At 42.2% G+C, this 10,704-nt stretch overlaps 1 protein-coding gene across 1 annotated transcript in view; it reads left to right on the top strand.

Annotated features, from left to right (window-relative positions):
- Nucleotides 1-10,245, top strand: part of SARAF (store-operated calcium entry associated regulatory factor) — a 16,232-nt gene extending 5,987 nt beyond the window's left edge. The window contains exons 3-6 of the mRNA XM_019534232.1: nt 1,488-1,893; nt 3,840-3,948; nt 6,230-6,354; nt 7,463-10,245. Of these exons, the coding sequence (XP_019389777.1) occupies nt 1,488-1,893; nt 3,840-3,948; nt 6,230-6,354; nt 7,463-7,488 (666 nt within the window). The 3' untranslated portion in view covers nt 7,489-10,245. The remainder of the gene's footprint in view (nt 1-1,487; nt 1,894-3,839; nt 3,949-6,229; nt 6,355-7,462) is intronic.
- Nucleotides 10,246-10,704: the final 459 nt, after the last annotated feature.

Raw genomic sequence — 10,704 nt, 5'->3', positions numbered from 1 at the left:
TGTCTAGGTCCGATTCCAGCCTATTCCTCCCTTCTAGCATGCCCACATCCCCCCACATCTTAGTGTCATCAGCAAATTTGAACAGTATGGGCCCAAGGACCAAGCCCTGGGGGACCCCACTGCGCACATCCCTCCAGGTCGAAAATGACCTGTCCACCACCACTCGCTGGGTGCAGCCCTCCAGCCAGTTGGCGACCCAATTGACTGTGTAATGAACCTGTGTTGGTTGCCCCTAAGCATAACCTCCCCTGCTGGCCCCTCATGGACATGTGCCAAAATAATTCTCTCAAAAAGCTTACCCAGGATCGAGGTAAGACTAACTGGCCTATAGTTCCCCGGGTCCTCTTTCTTCCCTTTTTGAAGATGGTATACTCTTCAGGTATTTGAAAACTGTTGTCAGTTCCCCGTCCACCTGCCTTCTCTTCTCTAGACTACATAATCCTAGTTCAGCCTTTCCTCATAAGCAGGGATTTGGGTTTTCCATTTTCCATGAAAAAATATGGATTTTCTCTTTTAAAAGAGAAAAATGTAGGAAACCATGGGTTTCCCCTTGCAAGCTGGCAGAGTTCCAGCTTGCAAGGAGCTGGGGGAAGCGGTAGGAGGGCAATCACGGGCAGAAGGCACCACATGGATGTTTATGTGCACACATGCACATGGCAGCTAGGCAGCATGGTAGAGAGCAGCTCCTGCAGCTCCCCAGAGGTAAGTCTATTGTGGGGGGGGTGCATAGTTGGAGCAAGGAGGTTTGGGGGATCACACACCCCCAGATTTGGGCTCAGGGCACGGGGCTGCACATTGGCCAGACTGGCACAGGCAGAAGCTGCATCTGTAGCCCAACAGGTGGGACCTTGTGGGGGAGGGTGGAGCTAGGTGGCAAGACTTGTTGCTGCTGCTCCCAGGACAGCTGCACCACCAGCAGTGAGGAGTAATGGACCAATAATTTGGAGGCCACACGTCTCTCACTTCTTCCCTCCACCAGCTTCTTGTGTGCCAGGCCATGGCTCTACCCTAGAGGAGAGGTGGAATGGAGGGCAGCACAGGCGGCTTGAGGGGAGCCATGGCAGCCAGGCTACGGTGGTGGGGTAGAGCTGCAGCCTGGCATGTGAGCACCAGGAGGTGAGAATGCAACTTCTTCTGAAAATAAGTCATAAGTTTCAGGTCTTTCAGGTGAAAAACATAACAGCTGTTTTGTATCACCTGACAGTTTTGGTAAAACATTTCTAAACATTGAATGTTTGGGGAAAAACCTACTACATAAATTATTTTAGAGCTTAAATTACTTTACTCTTTATATGTTCAGTAGCCACTGGGTTTAAGGTTTGTAAAACTGAGTAACTAAATTTCAGGTACTAATGTTTGGGTGTCTTAGCTTACTGGCTCTTTATTGCTACTTAATTTTATCTTGCTACATATATAGGAAAGCAAACAAAGAGCTGCTTTCATCCAGGAAATGATTACTTTTTTGGGTTTTATCTTGCTTCTTTTAGTGGGAGTGTAAGGCAGACTTGGACATTTCTTATCGGTTTGGAAGAACTGAAGTGAGCTGTGAAGGCTATGATTATCCAGATGACCCCTACATCTTAAAGGGATCCTGTGGTTTGGAGTACAGGTTAGAGCTAACAGAAGAAGGTGAAAGGAAAATGAAGAACTTTGGTGGAAGCTCTAGTTCCAACTATTATCACTCAAGTAAAGTTAAGCCTGGAGATTCCTCTGATTCTAGTACTGGAATGATTATAATAATAGTACTGCTGGTCCTTGCTTACGGAGTCTACAAGCTGTTCCTCAGTAACCCACAGCCTCAACAAGATTTCTCTGATGGCGATGGATACTTTAGGCCTTCTGGACAGAATTACCAGGCCCCGCCTCCTCCTGGTTTTAAGTCCAGTTTCACAGGTGTGGTCCTAAGCCAGCTCTGGTATTAAAAATCAATGGGGGGGACTGCATAAAAAAGGGGTGGGAGTTGATTGAAAAACAAAATGGTGTCACCATTGCTAGGTTACAACCAACTTCCACTGTACTCTTCAGGATGAGATTTTGGAAGTCTGAATGGGATCTTGATACTTAACATCCACTGACTTAGGGAAACTGTGTGCTATATGCCTTTTGTGTCTTTGAAAACCTCCCCTTATATGTGTGGGTGTTGACACCACAGTCCCCCAGTTTCTTAATGAGAACAGGGTGAGAAACAGTGTCAAAGGCCTTCCGAAAGGCCAGAAAGACTACATCCACTGCTACCTCTGCATCTAAAGATTTGGTGACCTGGTCGTAGAAGGCCACCCTGTAGGATGGGACTGTCTTTGTTTACTTGGTCAAGAGTAGGTTTGGTTATATGGGGCAGGCTGTATATTTTGGGGGAGGCTTATACTCTGTTTTCATAGTATCAGCTCTTCTTCCCAGGCTTTTGGAAATATTGGGGAGGACAGAAGAGTAACTTTTTGGAGTCACACTAACTCACTAATACTTTGCCCTGGTAACTTGGTTCCAATGCCAAGCTTGTAATGCATTTAGCATTCTGAACTTACCCCTGGTCTGTAGGAGTGGAAATTCTTGAATATCTGACTGTGCAGGGTGAGGAACTTCAGCAGTGTATTGAATGTTTACCTTTTCAGATGCCAGTTCAAAGATATTATTCTTGAAGCACTTTTTTAACTGTTGCCCTCAAATGCTTTGGCTAATTTCCCCATGCTTTCAAAAATGCTTCCTACCATGACATAGTGTTCTGCGTGTAAAGTTTCAGCCAGGTTAGTTTAGATTTGGCACACATAAGGTGAGCTGGGGACTCCAACCCCAATCACTGTCTATTTTAGGGACTGTAAAATGTCTTTAGAGTTCAAGTTTGTGTTCTTGGTTTCATATCTCTCTCTCCTTTAAGTTTGAACTACATGATCCAGAGTCCAGGTATTTTAAAGAGCAATTCTACTCTGAAATGCGACTTTGGGACCTCATTATAATATTTTTATCACATATTATCTCTAAGTCCAGATCAAAAGTGCTCTGTTCAGATTTTAAAATAGTGCTTTCCTGAATGATAATGTAAGAATGATGTTGTAGCTGTGATGGTCAAGAAATTATGCCAGAGGAAAGGATTTCTTAGAGTGATACCTTTTATTGTAGTTCAGATGAAGTTAGACGAACTTTTGAATGTAAGACACTCTTTGAAAAATGGCTTTCTTAATAACACTACAGTTTCAGTGAAGAATTTAGGTCAAGGAAGATGAGTCATGCATAAGACTCTACAATCTAATCTTATTTAACAATTCTGTTGATAGCCCTCACTGAAATAAAACTAATGGGAGTGGTTGTTAAAGTGAGCAAATACTGCTGAGAATCCCCTGTGACTCCAGGGCACAGCATCACCTGATGGCTCTGGGTAGTAGGCCTTACGGGCATGGTCACTGAGCTGGGATTTTTCTTGTTTTTTTTTGTTTGGCTCTACCACTGACCTCTGTGTGACCTTGGGAAGTCCATTTCTCTTTCTGCCCTTTCTCTGTCTTGCCTGTTCTGACTGAAAGAAAATGCCCTTCCCAAAGATCTTTTGTTGCATTCTTCTATAGCTGCCTTGGACAATGAGGGAGAAAAATCATGACTTCTGTAGTCTCTACCTCAATAATAGCCACATCAACAAACATTAGATGCTGGTCTTTTTATGCAGTCTCTTTCCAGAGCAGGAACACCTGCCCAAAGACCTTCAAATAAGGTTTGATCTTGCTGATATCGGCAGGAACCAGGTCTGTAATTCCTCCTCTCTGAGAATCATTCAGTAATCTGTGGGCTTCTTCAAAGGTGAAGTGCTGCTGACTTGAAAGCTGATGTGTTTTTCATTTGCTATTTGAATTAAGGAGCTGGTGGCTTCAGTGGTGGTTCCGGTTATCAGGCCAACTCAGGAGCAGGGTTTTGGACTGGATTAGGAACAGGCGGCCTACTGGGATACTTGGCTGGCAGTCAGAGGTAAGCACAGTGCTGATAACCCCAGTCTTCCTACACCACTCTTTCCTTCTGATTTGTAATTTTCAGGGCCATAAAATGGCCATGTTGCTTCTGAATTTGAGTTTGCAGGACTGTGCATCAGCCACACTGTAAAATCTGCACACAGTTGCAACTTCAGTAGACTGGGAGCTTTTTTTAAAGGGTTCTTTTCAACTCTGCTCTATTTTTAATTAAATACATACTTTGGAGTCTGATAGATGAGTTGCAAATTGACAAGCTAAAATAGCCTTATGCATGTGTGGAGACATTCAGCACAGAGAGAGTTTACATATTTGTTAGCCCTTTTTTTCTTAATTTTTACCCCACTTAAAGTCTTTTAAGATAGCTGTTTCTTGGTTGTGACATCAACATTTTGAAGCACTCTGCGAAGCCAAACATGGGGTTCTGATACACAGGTCAGTCTTGCCTCTCCACCTGCCATTAGGTATCTTCCAAGAGACATGGTCTTGGAAGAACTATAAAAGTAACAGTAGGCAAGAATCTGAGATGTACTGCAGGAAAAAACATGTAAGGAGTTGTGCCAGTATTTGCCATTTATATTTAAAATGCTTGTTTAATAAACATTTTGCAAATCTTTCCAAATGATTTTCTAAGAATAACAACAGTTGCCATTGCAGCACATATTGAGAAGATTTCATAGATTTCATAGACATTAGGACTGGAAGGGACCTCAAAAGATCATTGAGTCCAGCAACACCCCCCCCCTCAAGGGCAGGAAGTCAGCTGGGGTCATAGGATCCCAGCAAGATAAGGATCCAGTTTACTCTTGAAGGTGTTCAATGTAGGTGCTTGAACCACCTCCGCTGGCAGACTGTTCCAGACCTTGGGGGGCTCATTTGTGTAGCTCCTCAGAGAACTTGAAAAACTAAAACTGCTCTTGCAGAGAAGCGCTTCATTTACCAAGCTACTGTACTACCTGCAATTAAGTCAAGTATTATATTGCTCCATTCCTACAGCAGGTTTGTATTTGCATGCTATTTAAGGAACAAAAATTAGGCTATGAACAGATGAAAGCATAAGATACGTAGAAATACTCTATGACACTAATGGGCATGTAATGACACATCAGCCTATATTGACCTGAGGAAAAACATGTCTTTAAGCTAGCAGTTCTGCAAGAAAAACTAGTTTGGGATCCTTGACATCTGCTGTGCAAGAAGACAAAGAATCCAGCTTGCTGTCTTGGCTCTCGGGCTAACAGTTAAAAACAGCAAAGGTGGCAGGTCTGACTGAATGCCCAGTCAACTGACTTCATCAGTAGGAAGAAATATGGAAACATTTGCAGTCACTTCAGAAGAGCTTTTGTTTTAACATAACTAAGACAGCACCCTGTTAAAAATGTATTATTGCTTCATAGGAATGTTTCTCACACAATTTCTTTAAAGCTTTTTTTAGTTCAGTACCACCTTAAATTGATTTAAATAGGTTCTATAAACAATTTGCTTGGTGTATGGTTCACCTCAGTGGGACTTTGATGCTCAGAATGTTGGAACATTTAGACTGATCTTAAATGAGGACTTTAGCTTCCTGTATCTGAAAATTTTGGCCTAAAATTGATTTTGGCTTTTGAAACCATATGGCTCAAGAATGCTGATGTCCGCAAATGCCCTGGTAACTTGGTTCCAATGCCACCTTTTCCTTATATCTTAGCAAGTAAGAAGAAACCTGTGGCAAGTATAACTTAACAAGTGATGAATTTGCAAAAAGCACACATTTCCTGCAAATAAATAAAGAGTAAATTGAACTGAGATGGGTCAAAAGTTCAGAAACACTAAATAAAATTCACATAACAACTGTATTGCAGTCAGTCACATTTTCTGAAATTGGCTTGAAGATGCATTGCATAATACAGGAAAAGCCTGAAGAGAACCAGGTGGTGATGTCTCTAGTTCAGTCTTCCATCTCTGACAGCGCACAAAAAAAAGATATTTCAAACAGAGAGAACTTGCCCTTGCAGGACTTAAAGATTTGGCTTAAATCCAGAAGCTTGTAGTTTGTACATTTTGTGTGATTGTGATTAAAAAAAATATATAGAATTCTCACAAGTAACATTTATTTTCACAAAATTTAATAGACAATATTCTTCTTTGAATTTTTCTAAGCTTTCTGGCTTTAAAATGATAAAAGGTGTGTATTTGCACCTTCCCAATCAACTTTTTCTTTTTAAAGAGACTTCATTGCATAAACAATGACCCCTCTCTCAAAAAAATAATTAACTCCTACCCTGTGTTTTTTTTGGCAGAGGACAATCACGCTCATATTTTCCACATTTCAGTTCATGGACTGGTCCCACAGCTGCACCTCCCACGTGGGGGAATTCATGCAACTCCACACAGCCTGGTAGTTCAGGGACAAGAACTGCATCTGGTAAGTATTTTCTTCAGGTTTTTTTTCTTCCTGCTGCTCAAGAGATTGGGGGCTGACCTAAAGCCCACCTAAATCACTGGGAAGACTTAGTGGGCTTTCATTGAGCTTTAGATTGATGACTACTATAGTAGAAGTTCATTAGAGTTCACCTGCATTTTTGTGTAATTCTTGCTCTGCTCTTTGTGTGACTGTGATGATTAAGTGAATATATACTGTTCCTTTTTCACTCACTCACTATAGACATATTAGATGGTGATCAGTGCATGAAGCTGCTGAATTCTATACTATCCAAAGAAGTCAGTTTCTGACTCCTTTCTTTATTCACACCCTTCTATCCAACCTCTGTATTGTCTGAAACGAGGCTCTGCAGGACTACCTAATGGTCTGGCCTGCAGAACAGTAATTTTTCCTTTTTAGAGCCCCATATGCACAATAAATTTGGGCTAGTTACAACATGGTATCAGTTTGTAGCGTAGGTCGGATGTTTTCAGCATTTCATAACCAAAGTTATATTTCCATTTTTGAAAAGGAGAGTCAAGATGTCGCTGGGTCAGTCATCTCCTTTGTAGATAAGCTTTTCCATTCCAGACCACTGCAGGTCTTTCTTTTAAACCTCCTTGATTGGGACTTGGCATTGACTGTTGCTAAAACTATTTTCTGTGTTATTACCCACTGATCAGGGCAAGGCCAAGAGATGATTTATTAAGAAACATATTAAACTAGTGCCCCAACCCCTGAGATCTGTTTATGCTTGTGCTCAAGAGATGATCCCTGCCCTGGAAGGTAAACAGTCTGCTTGAGTGTAGAGCTTCTCCTTGGGCCAACAGTGAGCATGAGCCTGTCTTCACTGTACATATTGCAACAATCTTCAAAGTTTATTTGTCTTTGTTAGGGCTTATACCTCTCTTGGTAATGATGTGTGCTCACTAAACACTTCCCAAAAAAGAGTCAGTCTGATTTTCCTAGGCAGAAGTCTTTCCAATGTCAGTGCGTTATTACACTAATCTATGAACGTGCTTAGCCAGGCTCTGTTACCAGTGCGTAAAAATGGAAAGCTACCTTCAAAACCAAGACTATTTAAGACTTTTTTTTTCTATTTGTTTTCCAGGCTATGGGGGAACGAAAAGGAGGTGAAGTTTTTGACTCTCTGCACCAACGGTTGAATTCAATATAACCTTCCTCTGTGCATCACATAGCCTGTTGTGTTAATTATGGGACTTCAGTTTAAAAAAAAGTGTCAAGTTTGAAATAGTTCCACAAATAAAAGAGAGGGGGTTTTTTGGTTTGTTTTTTTTTAAGATGCTCCTTAGATTTAGGTGCTATGAATTGGATATCTGCTTTCAGAAGAATGGAGGTAGGGAAAGATCATATATCATATACTGCCCTGGCAGAGAGAAGTTCTTTGCATTCACACTAAAATCTGGTTGGGGTGGGGGTGGAGGTGGAGGAACAAAGGAATATTATTGGCAAAGACCTTTTTCCTGGCTCAAAAGTAAGAATTGCAGACCACCCTCTTATTCAGAGATCTAACAGGTATCAAAATATCCCCAGGCCTCAAGGTCGTCTTCCCTTTGTGAAAGAAGTGAACTCCTCCATCTTGACAAAGGGGCGACATTACAATCTTTGCTTGAGGGTTAGGGCAAAAATAGCTGTCTCAGTGTTCCAAACCAAGCAGCCTAGCCATGGCCTGGGAGCATATCCCTTTCACCCTGGGTTTCAGAGTGCTCCAGCACCTCCAAGACTGTCCCATGGAATTTTCCAACTTGAAGAGAAATCCTCCACATGTAGCAAAAATTGGCATGTGTGAGGAATCATTCTGTCCTTGGAGCTGTAATTCTTGATCCATACAGGCTTTTTCACTTGCCTCCCTAGAGTGGTTGCAAGCATTATGTTAACAGTGGATTTAGGTATTTACCTAGTTAGCCATTTTCCTTAGTTTTAGGATCACAAAAGTATAGCCAAGCTGGGTGCTCTGTTGTTTGGGGCTTTTCCTGCCTCAGTTCTCCATTTGGTGCAGTGCTTGACATCTGTGTTGGAGCCCAAGAGTTGTATGTTTGAAGACTTTCCTTTGTGTTAGTTGAGTCAAACTCACCCTGGGTCCTGGGCTAGGTCTGGGTCATGGGGGAGCTCCTCCTAGGCTGGATCCATGGAGCCAGAAGCAGCTGTGGTGGGTCTGGTCCTGGATCAGCAGCATACGTCAGGGTTTGGGTGACAGTAGGGCAAGCAAGGACTGTATCGGTATAGGCCTCACTTTCCCCTTTCTCAGTGATGGACATGACTGTTGAGGCCCAGGGACTTGGGATTCTGTGGTGGGCCGTGCCCCAAATTTCTGGTAGCTCACCAGACTACAAGTGGGCCATCTGGAATGGTTTTGCAGGCCAAATCCTGTCCATGCTTGACACCCCTGGTTTATCCTTTACTGCAGTGGCCCTGTGATGTCAAGGTTGTCTTAAACGTCTTAATCAAGACAAGGGACCACCATTTGTGTTCAACTCGAACTTTGTTAGAGCAGATAGATAGGATGCTACATGCTGGTAGCCACAGGTGACTTATCTATGCTTGGGCTCCAACCATTTCAAATGTGGGTCTTACCAGTGGTGCAAAAGCCCTTAACTCCCCTTCCTTTGGTGCCATCCTTTCTGCAAGAAGTGGCCAGGATGGACTTCATTGTTTGGATGTGGTCATTATAAATTGAGAAGGAGCAAAAGGTCCTTATTCTAATTCTCAAAACATCTGCTTCTTAGCACAACAAGTCCTGGAAGCAAACTTGGCAAGGGAGCCCAGGTTTTACCCAGCACAGTCATAAGGACAGCTTCCCAGGATTCCTCCCCCTTCCTCCCCCACAAGAAACAGAATGTTCTTCCAGAAAAGGTTCTGTGGCTACATGTGATTGTCTTGGCATGGGAAGCATCATGTAGCCCTCTTCATGATGAGTTGGGCCTCGAAAGGGAAGAGGAGCAGCTTACAAGGAAGGACTCCTGGGGTACAAGGAGAATTTTGGGGCACTCTGGGCAAACCTGCACACAGGCTTTGTCAATATACGTATTTTAGCTAGATGTGGAAGGCTGTTTCCCTTCCCCTTTACCCCTGCTCCTGCCAACATCTCTATAACAGCAAAGATTTAAGAGCCAGCCCAGCCTATAGTGTCAGAAAAGTATTTTGGTACTGGAGCTTGTTTTGCTTTCTGAAAGTTGGAATAACCATCTCAGCAAAAATATTGTTGCTAGCATAAATTGCATCTCCATAGGATGGCTTGTTGGTATGGCTATCCTAGCAAAGCTATCCTGGTGCAGACCTGACTTCAATGCTACTGTGTCTCAAGAAATAAAAGGTAATTGCATCTATTTATAAGCACAGATAAAGCCAGTTTTGAATGTTATATCTGAGGTCAGGTACAACATTTCAGGCAACAGAACTGAACTTCATGAATCCAACTAACCAAGAAATCTAGTTTGTAGAGCAGCCACTCTGGAAAAAGGTCTTTTTTGGTTTGGAGGCTCCACTTCCTATCTGTGAAGGAAGTGGATATCAGAATGGGATTTGGCTCTTCAGAGTTATTTGAGGATCTCATTGCAGAAGAAGAAAAGAGCAAATCAGTTTTCTTGCAAGGTAGCAAATAGAATCAACGGATGCAGTTAAAGAGAATTAAAGCCTTATCGTTAGCATGCTGAAATATATGCTATCTGGGCCTTGCATGCTATAGGAAGTAATCCTAGTAAGTGATAAAAATTTATAGAACTTTTTTTGGCCTTGTACTGTGAAGTAGCCTGCTTTAAATTGGCCACTTTAATATTTTGTATGTTTCAAGCTACCAAACTTACTTGTAATTTTCTCACTGAAATTTGTAATATTTAATGCTTTTATTTCTTGCAGTGCAAGTGATGGGTATTGCAAAACTGGGATGTGTTTGAATTCTGTGTTTGGCTTAGAGCCACATGATGACACTTTGTACTTTTTCTTGCATTTACTTGTTCTGATGTACTACCTGGAATATTGACTGGTATTTCTGTGTTCCTGCTAACCAACCCCTAGCTAGACCAAAATAATAAATCCAGCATTTGGCTCCTTGTTTTAGCTTTCTCTACACTAAGTGCTCCTTAAGGCTTGGATCAGGTCCCTTAGAGCAGTGGTCTCCAAACTTTTCTGATCACACACCCCTATCAATAAAAAATTTTTGAGCACGCACCCCCAATATATGTATATTTATATAAATATAAGTATAAATAGAAGTTATAATATTTTCTTCCTGCACCCCAATGGATCATCTTGCACACCCCACTTTAGAGACCACTGCCTTAGAGTGATTCTGGTATTTTCTCTGCAGCTGGCTTCTGAACCACAGATTGCTGA

The sequence above is a fragment of the Crocodylus porosus genome, unplaced genomic scaffold (assembly GCF_001723895.1).
Source record: "Crocodylus porosus isolate Cpor-Errol unplaced genomic scaffold, CroPor_comp1, whole genome shotgun sequence".
Taxonomy (NCBI): domain Eukaryota; kingdom Metazoa; phylum Chordata; order Crocodylia; family Crocodylidae; genus Crocodylus; species Crocodylus porosus.
This window is presented reverse-complemented; position numbering and strand designations above follow the sequence as displayed.